This window comes from Carassius auratus, chromosome 43 (assembly GCF_003368295.1).
Source record: "Carassius auratus strain Wakin chromosome 43, ASM336829v1, whole genome shotgun sequence".
NCBI classification, from domain to species: Eukaryota; Metazoa; Chordata; class Actinopteri; order Cypriniformes; family Cyprinidae; genus Carassius; species Carassius auratus.
This window is the reverse complement of record NC_039285.1, coordinates 7,604,446-7,620,599: the sequence shown is the minus strand read 5'-3', so window position 1 is coordinate 7,620,599 and position 16,154 is coordinate 7,604,446. Positions and strand designations below refer to the sequence as shown.

The 16,154-nt window shown below is 39.1% G+C and overlaps 1 protein-coding gene across 16 annotated transcripts in view; it reads right to left on the bottom strand.

Annotated features, from left to right (window-relative positions):
• LOC113061602 (myocyte-specific enhancer factor 2A-like) overlaps positions 1-16,154 on the bottom strand; it is a 91,047-nt gene that overhangs the window by 54,624 nt on the left and 20,269 nt on the right. For 15 of the 16 annotated variants that reach the window (XM_026230856.1, XM_026230855.1, XM_026230859.1 and 12 more), the window contains exon 3: positions 2,588-2,808. In XM_026230856.1, the coding sequence (XP_026086641.1) occupies positions 2,588-2,641 (54 nt within the window). In that variant the 5' untranslated portion in view covers positions 2,642-2,808. Of the gene's footprint in view, positions 1-2,587; positions 2,809-8,455; positions 8,632-16,154 lie in introns of those variants that run through there. The other variant, XM_026230857.1, reaches the window with a different exon arrangement.

Genomic DNA, 16,154 nt, shown 5'->3' with positions numbered 1-16,154 from the left:
CTGGGGGCCAGGAGGGAGGAGGGCACGGGCTGTTATGTTATCACCCTCAGGAGAGTGAGCAAAACCTCAATTAGCTTTCCGTGAGCACGGCAAGAAAGTTATTTCAACGACGAGACAGTGCAAATTATATTTTGAGCGGGTGTGAATGGGTGCAAGTCTAGCTGGAGAAATGCAGACTAACGCATACTTTATTTCATGATCAAATCCTTAAAAATGACAAATGGAGTGACATCCCCTTTTTAAACAAAATCCCTTTTTTGACATTAGACATGCCATGTATGTTTGAGCGGCACTATATGTGCCTCACATCTGTTTTATTTGTGTGTTATCCCTTCTCTGTAATGACTGTCCAGACAGGACTATGTTATGTTATTTATATTTAGCGTAAGTAGACAAGGGTGAATTCCAGTCTGTCTCTGTCACTGGCCAGATCATTGGACGGGAAAATAGAGAGAAGCAGAAAGAGGAAGATGGCGAGAGAAAAGGGGACAGCACGTCCCACTGTCCCTCCGTGTAATGAGAGGGTGCCGTGGTGCAGTGGCTGCTCCTAATTACTACCAAGCAGCTGCAACCACAGAGAGCAATGGACCCTGCCTGGACCCAGCACAAACCCAATAGTGTGGAGAGAGTGGGCGATGGGGGTGTTAGGGGGTTAGGGAGGTCATAGTTGCCCCATTTCACCCCAGTCACCCCTTGCTCCATGCCGCTGCCACACTGACTGGCTCGCACCAGCTCTGTCTGCCTCATCAGCTTGTCCGGACAGAAATTGCAGGGTGGTGTGTGGGAGCTACGTCTGTAAATATGGCTGGAAATGTGTCCCAATCCCTTTTTTATGGCTTTTGCCGTGTGTGTTTCCAGGAATGCTGGGACAACATGTTTAGCCAATGAACAGATGGCCCAAACTAAGCAATAATCAAATGGGTCTTTCAGGCCTGTTGTGTTTGCTCACACAGGGATTCAAGTTCTATAGAATCTATCACACAAAACATTTCTTAAATAACATACAGTACTATTCAAAAGTGAGGTCTGTAAGAAGTCTCTATTTATTTGATTAAAAATCCAGTTTTTAAAACAGTAATAGTGTGAAATATTATTACAATGTGAAATAAATGTAAAATGTAATTTATTACTGTAATGGCAAAGCTGAATTTTGAGAAATCATTCTAATATTCTGATTTGCCGCTCAAGAAACATTTCTCATTGTTATAAATGTAGGAAATGGTTGTGCTGCTTAACATTTTTCTTGGTCTCTTACTGATTGACGTAGTTTAAAATAAATTCTGATTTTCCTACACTCTGATGAGTTGACTGAATTATGGCTCTGTCTTGGGCTGCGTTTCAAATATTCCAAATAACTTATGCACCAATATTAAAATCCAGGCTGGTATGGCTGATTATGTTGTTCTTATTTAAATGTAAAATATTTTATCTAAATAAATCAAACACTTAAAAACACAGATTTTAAAACCTCCAAGTGAATTTATGAATACAAATATTTTATTTTACGCTATGAAAAAATTAATATTAATTTTGATTATTGCATTTACAATAAACAAGTGTTATAAAATTATTAATATTATTAAAGAATTAATCTTATCTGTTGGAACTTTGAATTGACTTTCCTAAGAATGTCAGTGTTAGATGACACCAGAAGTAATTTAAATGTAAAAAAAAAAAAGAAGATATAAAAAAATATATTTCTGTAATATCAATCAGTCACCAATTTGTAAGTGATATATTGAGCATCCCTAATTCAAAATGTACCTATGATGTAAAAAAATGCTTTTGAGCTCGCATCTCACTAGGTCCGAAACACAAGATTACTTTGGAAATTCAAAGAGGGATGCATAGGCGGAGGGTGAACCGACTCCAGGGTAAGGCTAAAAGCAGCCAAATGTATTAAACATCATAAAACCGTCTTTTTAGGCCAGAACCAGACATGGGTGTCATGTAGGCAAAAAACATTTGTACTAAATTTGTATTTAACGTGATTACAATTAAATAAATATGCTGATTGATAAATCAATAATTATATAACATTTCCTTTCCATGGTTAATCAAGCGCCAATCATAGAAAGTGACATTATCACTAACACTGATCTATCGCGAGTTTAAGCACTCTCAAAAACAAAACTAAATACACTGTGAAATGTATTCACTGAAGCTTTATACACTGTGAAATGAATCTCTTACTTTCATTGTATGTACATCTGTGCTTTGTTGTTTATAATGAGAGAATTCAGTCAGCGAATGCTCACGCACTCAACAAAACTGATGAATTTGAACAATGACACATCTAAACGCATCTGATTGGCCATTACATTGCTAAACTCAACATAAGTTTGTGTGATTGGTTAAAATGCACAACACTTTAAAAACGCCTAAAATGAAATATGGTGCAACATGAGGAGACCTTAATTTAATCGACATTGTCTAATCATATTCACTTTTTTAGCAACAGACATAATAGTTTTAATTTGTTTGTGCAGGGGCATTTTATGTCCAATTTAGTGGCTTTTTTTTGCCTCAAGTCACCGTGGCCACACGCTCCGCCTATTGAAGGATGATGTGTAAAAAAACTGCTGACCTGTCGGTTCCTCTCATCCATGATCCGTGTGATCTGTATCTTCTTCCGTCCCATCTTGGCGTCCTGCTTGGTCTCTCTGACACTCCGAGAATATCAGAAAAACGCGAGAGTTTGTCTGCCTTCACTCCCCTAGCACATTGTACTCCACTCTCTCTTCTCGAGTCTTTCTCTCTCACCCTTTTTCTTTCTGCGTCTTTTTCTTCAGGTGTCCACACCACGATCTGTGAATCAGAATGAGAGAAGGAAAGAGAAAAAGAAAGAAGGAAGATTACAGAGACAGAAAGAGAGAAAACGCATTAGAAATGTGCAAAACTCAAAAGAGGAGGTCTGATGCAGATGAAAGTGACTAAATGCGAAGTGTTCCATTGCCTTACACATGCAGGAAGGATATAAGACCGAGACCCACAATGATTTCTTATCTTCACACCTGCTTCTCTTCAACACCTGGAGATCGGCCCACTCACATTTATTATTAGTCTCAAAAACTAAAACACTGGCTAGTAGACTGGTAATTGTGATGCTAATCCCCACTGTTTTTATATTTAGATTACCACTGTTGATTTCTAAAACTTTTAATAACGTTGCAATTGCCTAAATTCACATTTAGTTTAGTTTTTTATTGTAATTTTGTTATCAGGCTTAAGAAAATAACTATTAGCTTCTTGGTACTGGCCAGAACTCAAACACTTCTCTTTACGTACCCTACAAAAACATCTACTCAATCCTATCTGTCAAATGCTCATACAGAACTTTTTCTCAAGCATTGACTACCTAAAACAATCTTTAATAGGCATCACAATGGCATCCCATGGCTGACTGACAGCTATGTGACAGACAGTTAACAGAATGAAAGTAAGCAGACTAATAAGCAGAGACGAAAAGCATGTGGATGCTTCCTGCTGACTTCAGGCTTAAAGAGAAGCAAGCCTTAGCAGATAAGCCAATATGACACCAATGAGCGGGTCATAAAGTCATCTGTCTGGTTTCAGAATGCACATGGTGCATAATGTCTCTTCAGTCATCTCGCCCTGTTTTCTTTCCTCGTTTCCCTCCTTCCCACGTATCTCTCTGTCTGCATCTCTCTCTGACACAACCTAGGACACAAGCACAAACACCCTGGCTCTGCACAGCGTCTCAGGAGACAGCAAGCAGGCCTCATTTTCCCTCTCATAACCCCGGCTGCTGCCAGCTCTCACTCCTAAGATGATTAAGAGTACACCCAGTCCCGGGCTGACATTAGTTGAAATCCTCTGGGCCAGATGAGGCAATTCACACGTGAGAGAGAGCGTGGAAGCCAAGTCAAGCAGGTTCAGAGCACAGTTTGCCCCCGGGGGAGCCCACAAGTCGCTCCCTCTCCCACTTCTGTCTCTTTCTCCCCTTGCTAACCTGCCCACAAAGAGCCGGCTACCTCTCAGAGGAAGCATTCATCATCTCCGTCCAGCATGGACACAGATGAACACGTAAATAGAAAATGCCTATGTAACCACATCTCACATCTGAGAGACGCTGAGGGAGAGCAGATACCGTCTCCTCCAGAGGAGCCGAAAGAGCGCAATGCACTTTGTAGCCGCACAATGCCAGCAAAAAGATGTGGAAGTTGATGACCAGGAGGCTGTGAGTGACCCACAGGAAATAAACACTATAATTACCGACTGAACCGAAACGGGTGTTTAGGTGTCTGCAGGTCTCTATTAGGAGTGAGATCACGCTGTCTGTCCACAGAAGGAAACTTTGACAGCGGGCAGGCAAAATCAGACATTTCCCTATACCGCATCACGCCAGGCCTCTGAGTCCAACACTGTTCTTTCTCAGTCACCATATCCCCCCAGCAGGAAGGGAAAACAGTCAGCTCTCCGTCCGACGCTCATCCTCACGGCATGTGCATATTGTTTGTTATGAGTGCCGGGCACATTCAAACTTTCACGATGAAAATGCGTTTAGAAAACCTATACAACAATGGACGTTTTCCAGGGTGATTTGAATAAGGTGAAAGAATGCAGAGTGGATTGACAGACGGATTTTTCATTTATTATTTATGATAGTATTATTATTAATTTAATCATTTAATTTAAAAAATATACACTATTGTTCAAAATCCGGGAATATTTTCAAATGTCATTTATTTATGTGATGGCAAAGCTGAAATTTCAGCAGCCATAACTAATCTTCAGCGTCACACGATCCTTCAGAAATCATTCTAATACGCTAATTTTGTGATCATTAAAAAAAATACATTTTTTTTTCAATACTGAAAAACCTTCACGGTGGAAATGTGTTTACAAAACCTACAACAATGATTATTTGTGTTGGGTTGGAACTATGCTGAGTGGATCGGCTGCAAATGCATCACAATCTATTCACAGTCGATGAACAACTTTAAACTTGAGATATTGAAAACGAACAGTTTATTTGTTCACTTTTTAATCAGTTAAACTGAAATGAAAACACTTGGATTAACCATCCAGGGCTTATGAGCTCCTTGATTAAAAATGTACATGGTTAAAGTTGCAGGCTTGATCTGTGTTTGTTGTGTGCATAACAATGCTGTTCTGCTTATTCAAACACAGCATAACATAATTACATGTATCCAGGCTTGGAGCTCTAAATCATATTTGTGAGCTGTCATGCTCGTCTCAGAGACTGCGGGTCCAGAAGCATAATGCATTGTGTCATGACATTTCTGTCAACTTAACAGAAATAGACAAGCTACGGTCCTGCAGCACAGGCAGGCTGACTGAAGCTCTGAAAGACACGCCAGAACGGGACTCTATTACCTCACGAGTGTGTTTTGTTGATCGTGAGTCTCTGTTTATTTCTCTGAAACATTCTGGCACACTGGTGGAGAGCTGGTGTCTCGTACAGAGATACAGGAGAATGGATGTCGTCTGGCCCTGTTTCATAAGGCCTGGTTTAACTCAGGCAGTCCGTGAGCCTAGACATTTGTTTAGACTATAATGTTAATTTATACAGAAGATGTGCAATTACAGAATTTATTCAAATCAATTATAGACAGAAGTAAATCAAAAATATGGTGTTGGCATATGGTGGTTTTTTTTTTTTTTTTTTTTTTTTTTTTTTGAGAAGAAGAAAAAGTTGTTTCTTATGGTCACCAAGGCTGAATTGAACAAAAATGCAGTGGATATTTAGCATGTTAACATAGAAAGACAAAAGGAAAAAAAAAAGTCTGGTGTATTCTAGTTCATTATAAACACTAGTTCTCTGATTATCTCACTCTACTGACTGTGTTGATGATATATTGTACATGGCTTATCTGCTACAGTTATATTCAACTGAAGAGAGCTATATGAGTGTATCTGATAAAAACTCTGTTTGTTTTACACATTTACAGATTATTACATTAAATGAGAATGTGCAGTGTGCACGTGTAAATAACCTCTTCTTCTACCAACCCTACAGATTCTAGCTTTTGTGACAAGCAGGGAGTTTCTTTATGGTCTTTATAAAGAAAAAAGTGCCAAGAGCATGATCATTTAATGCTGTCAATCACAATGCTAATGATATATAAACAGCTGCTTAAATCTCATTCCAATGACAATGCTTCTGGCATCCCTCCTCTTCCCTCACTTCACCTTTATTTCCTGTAATTAATCTGGTCCAGAAGAGTGTATTTCAAGACGAGTCAAGTCGAGTTCAATTCTTTCATCATGTACTCATCCTATATGTCTTACAAAGGAATAATGTTGAGGTTCTCTCAACTGTTGGACCCTATTGCTCTCATTGTATTTACAAAAATATCTTAAAATAGCTTGTATTTAATTAAATATATTTTGTTGCACAGAAAAACACATAAATTCATTTGGTAATAATAAATGTAGGCTGTTATTTAGTATATCTGAAAATAAATTCACTTGCGACATAAACTGATTAATTTAGACAAAACAGTGTACTAATAGGTGAATTTTAATATCACTTTATCAGTACCGGCCAGTATTTTCATATAAGTCCATTCCTATTAAAGACTACATTAAACTTACATGAAATTGCCTTTCTTGCAGTCACAATTTGTGACTGTGGTCAGTGTGGTTTATCACTGTTTACCTCAGATCAACATTAAAGATACTGTATGTAGTAACCTTGCAGTTTAATTCAAAAGCAGAAGTCACATCAAAAACGCAATAAGCTAAAAAAAAAAAAAAAAAAAAACACCTATCTGAGATGGGTTTATAGAAAAGTAGTGTGGAAGCACTGTGGCTTGAAGGCTGTGGATGGGATCCAATAAGGGCCTGTTGGATCACACCAGCGCTCCAGGACATGGGCAGCAGTTCGAAACCACTGCTGATTACATCAGCTCTCCTGAATATTACACACTCTTTCACGGCATGCTATCAAGCCAAAAATGAACGGCAGAGAATGTAAAACTAAGTGAACATTAAGATAACTGACATGTGATGTAATTTGTGGCAACAGTACAGTTCTTGAGTAAAACATGCAATAATATATTTGCAAAAATGCATTCCAATTGTGCTCTCTTGATGCGGCGCACCTGGTCAAAAGGTTATCTTTGATTTAAACCAGTCCAGCATTTTTGAAAGCTGCTTACCAAACATTTGCAGTCACAATGATCAATAAGCAGGGAATATGTCTCTACAGGAGCAACTGCTAAGGCCTGACATGAAAATCAATAAGAGTACATGACCCGCAGAATTTGCAGAGCAAAGCCGATCTCTAGTGAGACATGTCCATGTGCTCACTGCGCTGACCCTGACCTTGTTACACATGGGTCGTTCACTTGCTCACGAACGAACACAGGTGCACATACAGGGCAAACACACACTGAGAAAATTTCTCATCTAACGTAATATAGGTTACGTTTCCATGTGAGATATTAAGCATGCATTTATCTCACACAGCTCAAGATGTGAAGAGGAGAGGCCGCACCTGACATGCCGACACTCCCTTGTCTTCTAAACAGGTTAACTCCCATGTCCTTCATACTGCTCGGGAGGATTGTGTTTTGTAAGTGAGACGATCCCATGATGAGAGGGTCTATATGAATGTAAACGACTGTGTTGTGCATGCATGTGCAAGTGGGCGTGAGCGTAAGTGAGAAAAACAAGCCGTGTGTTAGTGATAGGCGTCTCACTCTCTCTCCCTTCGGAACGTGCCAATGTGAGAGTGGGAGGTCTGGTACTGGGGTCAGGCCTTTTCACACTCAATAAAACATGCCCTACTCTCACTGTAATTACCGCACACATCACACACTGCGTTCCCTCATCTGCCCGCCAAACCATTACTACCTCACTTTCAAACAAACCTATCATTTTGGATAGTGCTCCTCTAATCCCTTATCTGTATAAACTGGGGTTTCCTGAACTATAATGAAAACATATCAAGAATATGAGTGACTACAGGCTACAAAGAAACTTCCAAGTACTATATATTTATAGAGCTCATAAAGTGTGAAAGTATTTTCCATAAAAAATAATAATAATAAAATGTTTACACATTAAACCAAGGCATAAAAGCATTTAAAAACTATCAAGTATTAAAAGAATATATTTTTTCTGTCAAATAAAAAATTGTTCCAAAAAGAAAACTATTTTGATTTAGTGTTTTCTTTTTTAATAATGATAAAAAATAAAAAATAAACACAGACCATGCATAAATTGACTACTTTATAGCGGATAATTTTGAATTCTTGTTTTTATTTTTAGATTTGAACTTTTTGAAAATTTGAAAATGTAAAAAAAATATGAACTATATACACGTGATATATATATATAAACATATATTTATAATCACTCGCATATATACTAATGAGTTAACTCTAAACTGAATTATTAGAAAGGTAACAGCATCTGGAAATTAATTAATATAAATTCAATGTCACTATAAAATCCTCCCTACCTTACTTCAATGGTGTAAAGTGAAACCTAGTGACAGCACTTGAAAAAGAAGAGAGGGTCGCTACTTTTCAGACTTCAGGCAGTGTCCAGAATCTCGGGCACCACCATGACAGCGTTGCTTCCTGTGCGAAACCGACCTCAAGGCTCAACGTCCCAGAACAAGCTGTGGGCAGAGCGCACTCCCTACATCCTGCTTGTCAACTTCCTGTTTTTCTAGCCCCTTCAGATGACCAACAGCAGCCAGCCAATGGCAGCCAGAGACATTATAGAAACAGCTAGACAGGGTGGGAAAGAGAAAGCGAGAGGAAGAGGGAGAGAAAGAGAGAGAGAGAAGAAAAGGGGAACAGGAGCCATTGGGACAAGCATCTGCTCTGATACTTCCCCTTGTTATCTTCCTGTCTGTAAGAGACTAAACAACCACACAAGTCCATCTCCTGTGTATTCTCCAACCATGTTTATTATGCTTACAACCAAAGCCATTTCGCAGCACGCTCTTCCGAGCTCTCGCTTACTTTCCATTCTTCTCATCCGTTGTGTTTTTTTGTTTCTTTATTAAACAAGCAACGCCAGGCTTCCCTTTTTTTGGCCTCCACTGATAAGAAGCTCAAACCTTCCCAGCTTACATAACTATGAATCACCATTCGACAACACACCAAAGAAGGATGGAGCCATAAAATGGGACAGATCTGCATTAGACCATGTTGTATTTCAACTCCGAAATACAAATGACCACACTGACCGACCACATGCAATCAGCATATTACAAACATCAATGGATTGATTTGCCTCTATTTAGTGTGGTGTCGCAGTTGCGGGTCTGGTGGGAAGACTTTTGGGATTCATTTGGACTGAAGCAAAGGGAAAAGGGGAGGGTGGAGAGCCTGGGCTTTGTTCTGCTTCGTAGAGGTGGCCGTGTACCTGCAGATGCGGCGGCCCTGGCCTGGATGGGGAGGAGGGTTGCTGGTGTCTGCCTTTGTGAATGTGTGCTTATCTTCCTCTCCAGCAGTCCATGGTAAAGCATCCGTTCTCGGGAGCTTTGTCGTTGTTAATGTCTCCCGATGCTAATCTGACAACGCCACTTTCCCCTCTTCCACCTCACACTTTCTTTTCTGCTGTCTTTCTTCCTTTCTGTTTCTTGCTTCCTTTCTCTCTGACTCTCATCTTCTCATTCTTTGCCTTGTTAAGTCTCTACATTCCCTCACCTCTGTTTCCAAGGCAACTAATGAGATATAATTAATAAGATCCAGCAAAGGGGTGTGCGTGAAGAAATGAAGCTCAGTGCTAGCGCAGATGGAATAACGCTGCACGCGCTCACTCGTAACGAACTTTTCACACCATGTTAACTTCCTTTTTAAAACATGGCTTAAGGTGATGTTATGCGGCAGGACAAATGAGTTTTGAGACACATTCCACATTCTTCTCAAGTTGAGATGATCAGGATATGAGCACTGTTTCAGGAAAATGGTACATATGTACATGTCAACAAAAAAAAAAAGTGCCCTGGAGGGGAGACTGAAATATGAGAAATCTTACACAGGCGTGAACTACAGATTTTCTACATTTATGTTTCAGCATTTCATTATGCAAAATATAATAATAGAACAGAATAAAGAATTGGGCAGGGTGTGTAGATAATGCTTGAGGTGAAAAACTAATTGATCTTATATAAATCTCACATGGCTTTAGAGAATCTCATTTAGGCGTGAAAGGATCAATCTGATAGATTTTGCGATATATTGGGACACAATAAAAACTAGGAGGCCACATTTCAATGCTAAATCTAATATGTCAATGACTGATGTTCTCAAAAATGTGACTAATTCTAAACACGTCTTGTCATTCAAAGCTGATGTCATGCTTTAAATCTGGAAACTTGCAGTTTGCATCACAAAAAAGGAAGGATGCGATTAAAAATAAACAAGTTTCATTTCACACAGCGGAAAACGACAGAGGAGGTGAATATTTCCTTAAAGGGGACTTTATACAATGCTATTAGAGAAATATGATCTAAAGACATGTCCCTAGAGCTCCAAGTTACTACGTATGTGACGGAATACTGTGTTTATCATTGGCTGACCCAAACACAAAGCTGTATTTGGATACCGTTAAGCACAATTCTGAGAAACGAAGTGCTGTGTAACCAAAAAAGACATTTCCAAAAAAAAACAAGATGACACATATCAACTTTGCACCACTGATACTTCAGATTCTCATTCAAACCCTCTGCAGATGCTTACAGATACTAAATTTAGTTGTGTCTCATCAGTCCGATCTCTGTCATTATCTTTGTGATATAGATGTTGTTCATATAGTGTTTGTTTGATGAGTAGCTCTATGATACTGCTGAGCTCGCAGCCATTGGGTGGTTAATCTCTGCTAATGACTGCACGCTCCATTCAACAACTCTTCTTCTGACCGTGCTATTCTCCCGGTCCCGATCAATGCCAGCCGAGACGATCTTCCACGCAGCTCATGTATAACTATAACAGGGGACAGCTCGGTGTCAGAGGCAGGGCGGTGAGCGAGAGAAAGCCACTTCTCACCTCCAAAATGCCATCACCACATCCAAATTCTCCCAGGCTTGAACGGCAGTAATAACTGCAGACGCCGTAAGGAGAGAAAAATCATTTATCAGGTTTCTTTTACACCGTATTCTTTACATTTTACCAATTGTGAAAAGGTTTTTACATTTATAGGTAAGTGTCAGTCAATGTTATCCATGTTATCTCAAAGCACCAATTATCATTAAATTGATTCACTTCTGTTCACTTTGTCTTTCTTAATCTGTTTCTATCCAATTTTGCAGCTTTAATGCATCAAAATGTGTTAAGCAATTTGCAATTAAAAAACAGCAAAATAGAAACTGACACTATAGCCACTGAGGTTTTTTTTTTATTAAATGTAATATATTACTTTATTTATAGTTAATAAAAAGTAATAAGCTCATAAATAAAACAATTAATTAATAGAACATTAATCGTGACCCTACATAGGACAAGCTGTTTAGAGAATGGATTGATGAATGGATACAACTTTTTTGTTTTACTTTTATCAATCTCAATTAAGTTTTTTATGCAATCTGGAAATGTAAATCACATCTTAAGGCTGAAAAGTTAACATTTTTTAAATCAGAACAGATTCATAGTCTGAAGCTAAAAAGTCTAACTCTGTGACCATCATACACTAAGCGATTTTCTATGAAATCTGTCAACTCAAATCTGCAGAATGGCTCTGACTTTCGACAACTGGCAATAACTTCTCCAGACTTTAAATCAGCACAAAAATCTGGGTAAGTTGTGCAGTATATTCCAGCATTTAGTGATTCTAATGCAATTTTTCCACCAATATTCCAAAATTCACATAAAAATATACAATAAACTACACTATTGTCGTGAATAGAATGTCTATTACTTCAAATTATAAAAGCAATACAAACATGCTACGTTCACAGTGAGAGAATGCAGAGCATACACTAGACGTGCCCACAATCAATCAAGGATTTTAGCAAGGTCGAGAGCTGGGAGAGGGGCAGACTACACAAGGTGACTTTGACTGAGAAGATGCCTTGGGGGCCGTGCTGAAAAAGCCATGGAGAAAACTTCAATATGGCTCTTGTTCCCACCTCTATCCCTTCCTTGATCATCCATTACATCATTTTCTCTCAGCGCTAGCTAAATATTTTTAAGAAAAAAAATGACAAAAGACATCGGAAAATGTAGGAAGTCACTAGCAGACAAAAATAAAGAAATAGTACAACTAGCCTCGCTTAAAACTTCCCTTTGATTGCACAGTGGTTAGGTGTGACATGCTACTGTGAAGTTCACTTTTCAGCACATGGTAAATGTCACGACTGATTTAAAGCAGGCACTCGTTGTGTGTGTGAACATGACAGGCAATAAGAAAAGGACAAAAGAGGGGAAAAAAACTTGTAATGAAACAAGAGAAGTATCACTATTCTCTTCACCACCACCCACCCCCTACCCTCTGGTCGTGTGCGGTAGCTTCATTGTAACATAATTACTGCTGGGACACTCATATTCCCAGTGATCCATTTGCGTCAGTCAGGTTTCCAAGCCGAGCCAATGAATGGATTCTCAGTTTCTCAAGGATAAAGCGATGACCCTCTCCGAACAGTTAGATCCATTTCATGTGGGGAGACCACTGCACCGGGTAGGTGAACATTTGCTCATGTTAATAGTGACTTGGATCTGGGATCTTGGAGTCTATAATAAAAGTGATGGAACGCCAAGCCATCAGTTTAGTGCAGAGGTCTTTAAAAGGGTATTAACTGAATAACTGAATACTTAAAACACACTGTGTACAACGTTTAACTATACAGGCCAACTTCCAGCAAAAATGTGGCAAGAGAGTTTATTTATCATGATCTACAGTAAAGACAACAATATGACAGAGACACGTTTAGCTTCCATTATGTGACTTTTTCGAATGAAACTAATCCAGAGGGAAATTATCTTTTAAAAAAAACTCTTCGCATAGTTTTCTCAATTAGTTTTTATGTTTTCACCCAAGTGACCTTGGTTACATCAGCAGAAGAAAAAAGTAATTTCAAAGGTAAAATATATATATATATATATATATATATATATATATTTTTTTTTTTTTTTTTTTTCTTTACAGTAATATGCACTGATTAAAAAAAATCATTTCTGGAAAGCCCACTTTACATGATCCAATCAATTTCAGATGCATGAAATTAAGCTGTTATAAAAAAAAATATTATTATTATTATTATTATTATTATTATTATTATTTCACACAGAAATCTGTCATCACAGGAGTAAAAAGAGTTGCGAGTGCAATTTCATGTAACTGTGTGTAACTTAAAGCTTACAACCAAAATATCGGGGTCTTTGACTGATGTGTGATCATCTTTGACATCATATCTACACCACCTCGCTCAACATTTCCATCACGAGAGAAAACAAAAAGAAAGAACTGTGAGCTTGTCTTGAAAATCATTTCATCAGCAAAATCCATCCTGACACTATGTCAATGTGCTGACACAAAAGTCAGCATAGGATTTTTCTTACTCCCCACTTTGGTGAGCCTCTCAAGAGTCTTGTTAAACTTTATTTAAATACGCTCTTTGACTGTACTTTTTTTTTTTTTTAAAGGTTATAGACTGTAAAATTACAACAGGAGTTCACAGGTAAAACATTGGCATTAAAACTTTCAGATTCAACTAATCTTTCAAGCTTTTTTGTTTTGTTTTTTGTATTATTTTTATGAATCTGTAGATAACTGAAACTTATGCTCATTCTCTCATCCACTCTATCTCTCTCTCTCTCACACACACACACACACACACAGTCGGTGTGATCTCTAGATGTTTTCAACAAGGCATTCTTCTGGACATGTTGTAGTGTTGGCATGTGTTCCTGGCTCTCTTTGCATGACTGTCCATCTGAGAGTCATCACCAGAGATAACTAATCCCTCACACTGATGCACAAAGTGTCGGCCCACCCTCAGAACTACCCCTCAACCCCCCATTTTGCCCAGAGCCACCCTGTGAGCTGTGTTAACTGGCATGGCGGTCTTTTGATGTTTCGCAGATCTCGGCTCAGAAATGATAAACAGTGGAGATGAATTGAGATTTTCCTCCTCAGGGAACAGTGGAGCATGATTATTAAAGATGCCATGCATTAAAGCATAATGTGCACACAACTCACAGAAACGGACAAATCATGGAAAATTCACAATACTGTGACTGCTTTCCAAAACCTAGTGAGCTGCCTAGTGCCTACTTAGAGCACAGTTGTGCTTTAAAAGGGATGGATATGGAGATGCCACTTTTCCAATAGGGTTTTACCACAAAAAATCTACCAACTAAAACACAGCATGCTGTTAGAATGCTATTGTGCCAAACACACAATCTACATTACATTAACTAAGGTAATCTCTGCAACCAAATAAAACAAAAAAAAGTCCTCGCTTTAGAACTCCGGCTCTCACAGCAGACACTGAATGCTTTCCTCTGGCTGACCTGTGATATACTTCAGCTTTTTACAAGAAAACTTTAAGAGCTGCTTACAATAAATATTTGATACTATGCTCTTTCCCTATGATATTTCAATCCTCTTCAATCCCACTGTTCTCCAATACTCCATTATGTAAAAGGTTTATGCAATAGAGGCAGCATGGATGCCAATGACTCATAAACTGGGAAAGGTTGTGAACTGATGAGATTTATATATATATATAGAAAGATTGATGCACAATAATCTCTCAACAGACAAACACAGACAGCGTAGCAGATAAAAAAAGACATTTCTATGAAAGAAAAGAAGACAGCAAAAATGAAGCTACATGTCATTTGCTTGAAATCTAAAGCAAAAAGCTGTTCAGGATTAAAAAAAAGAAAAAAGAAAAATGCTTCCCCTTGTGTGATTTCTCAAAAATGACATGATAGCAACCCGACCCAAAAGCTGCATCTCTCTCTAGGGCCTTGAAGACAAATACAATTGCATAGTTGCCTATAATTTCAAGAGAACATCTATTTGGCAAGTCAAGCCATTCTTTTAATTTCATTATGGTCTAAAACTGTAGAATCCACTTAGTGTTATTTAGCTGGAGTCTGTTGTTAAGTTTTGCGGAAGGTTAAAACCACTGGCTCTTTGTTTTGCAGTACAAGACTGCCTGATGAGAAATGGTTTGAGAAGACAGAGGAGACAAAATGAGAGAAAAGAATGTCACCGTAGCATACATGCTCTGGAGAGGCTGTCGTGATGATTTTTACTTCCTCCATTCAGCACAAAAACAATTTTAAAATATACATATGTTCTTACATAAGCATCTGCTAGCAGCTGTACTTTATGCAATGTACAGTACAATGGAAGCTGCTCTTTAATGGAGTCTTAAATGCAGTTTCTCTTAACTCTACTCAATGAACTATTGTTCACGAGTTCACCCTTACATCTAATCTGAAGGCAAATAGTAGGCATATTTTGGCGTGCTGTCCTGGGGGAGGGGTCCGGGCCCGGAGCATAGCCCGAACCCAAATAACTCCCCCTATCCCAATTTGGGATAAATAGATTAGAAGTGAGGAGTTGGGGTGGAGGAGGGTTGCCGAAAAACTGTCGTGGGACAGGAGGTAGGAAGACTGGATATATATACGCGTGCGTGCTATAAGATAATTAGCTAAACGAGATGCACCTGTACCAAATTGGATGATTATCTGATCGTGCTTCTCCCGAACTTTGTTAATAAAACCACATTTCACGAGTTCACCCTTACATCTAATCTGAAGGCAAATAGTAGGCATATTTTGGCGTGCTGTCCTGGGGGAGGGGTCCGGGCCCGGAGCATAGCCCGAACCCAAATAACTCCCCAAAAGAAGCTTAAAGCCATAGGACAGCAGCCAGAGAGATAAAATTTAGTTGCCCCCCAAAATATGCGTGTTGGGAAGAAAATGCAGAGCGACCTGGAGAGCCCGTGCAGTGTTCGACGAGAGCTGCGGCTCGCAACGTCTTACCAGCGAGCCCTCCATGCCGCTTATGGGAGGAGCACAATGCCAGATATCAAGAAATGAGGGACTCTTGCTGCCTCCGAAGGGAGCTGCGGCTCTGCTGCACCGGAAGGGAGAGTCCCTCTTGCGGCTGAGTACGAGGCGCGGTTTGTTGCATCTGATGGAGGGCTCTCACTGCGACTGAAGGGAGCCAGCGACTGTATCCCATCGGGA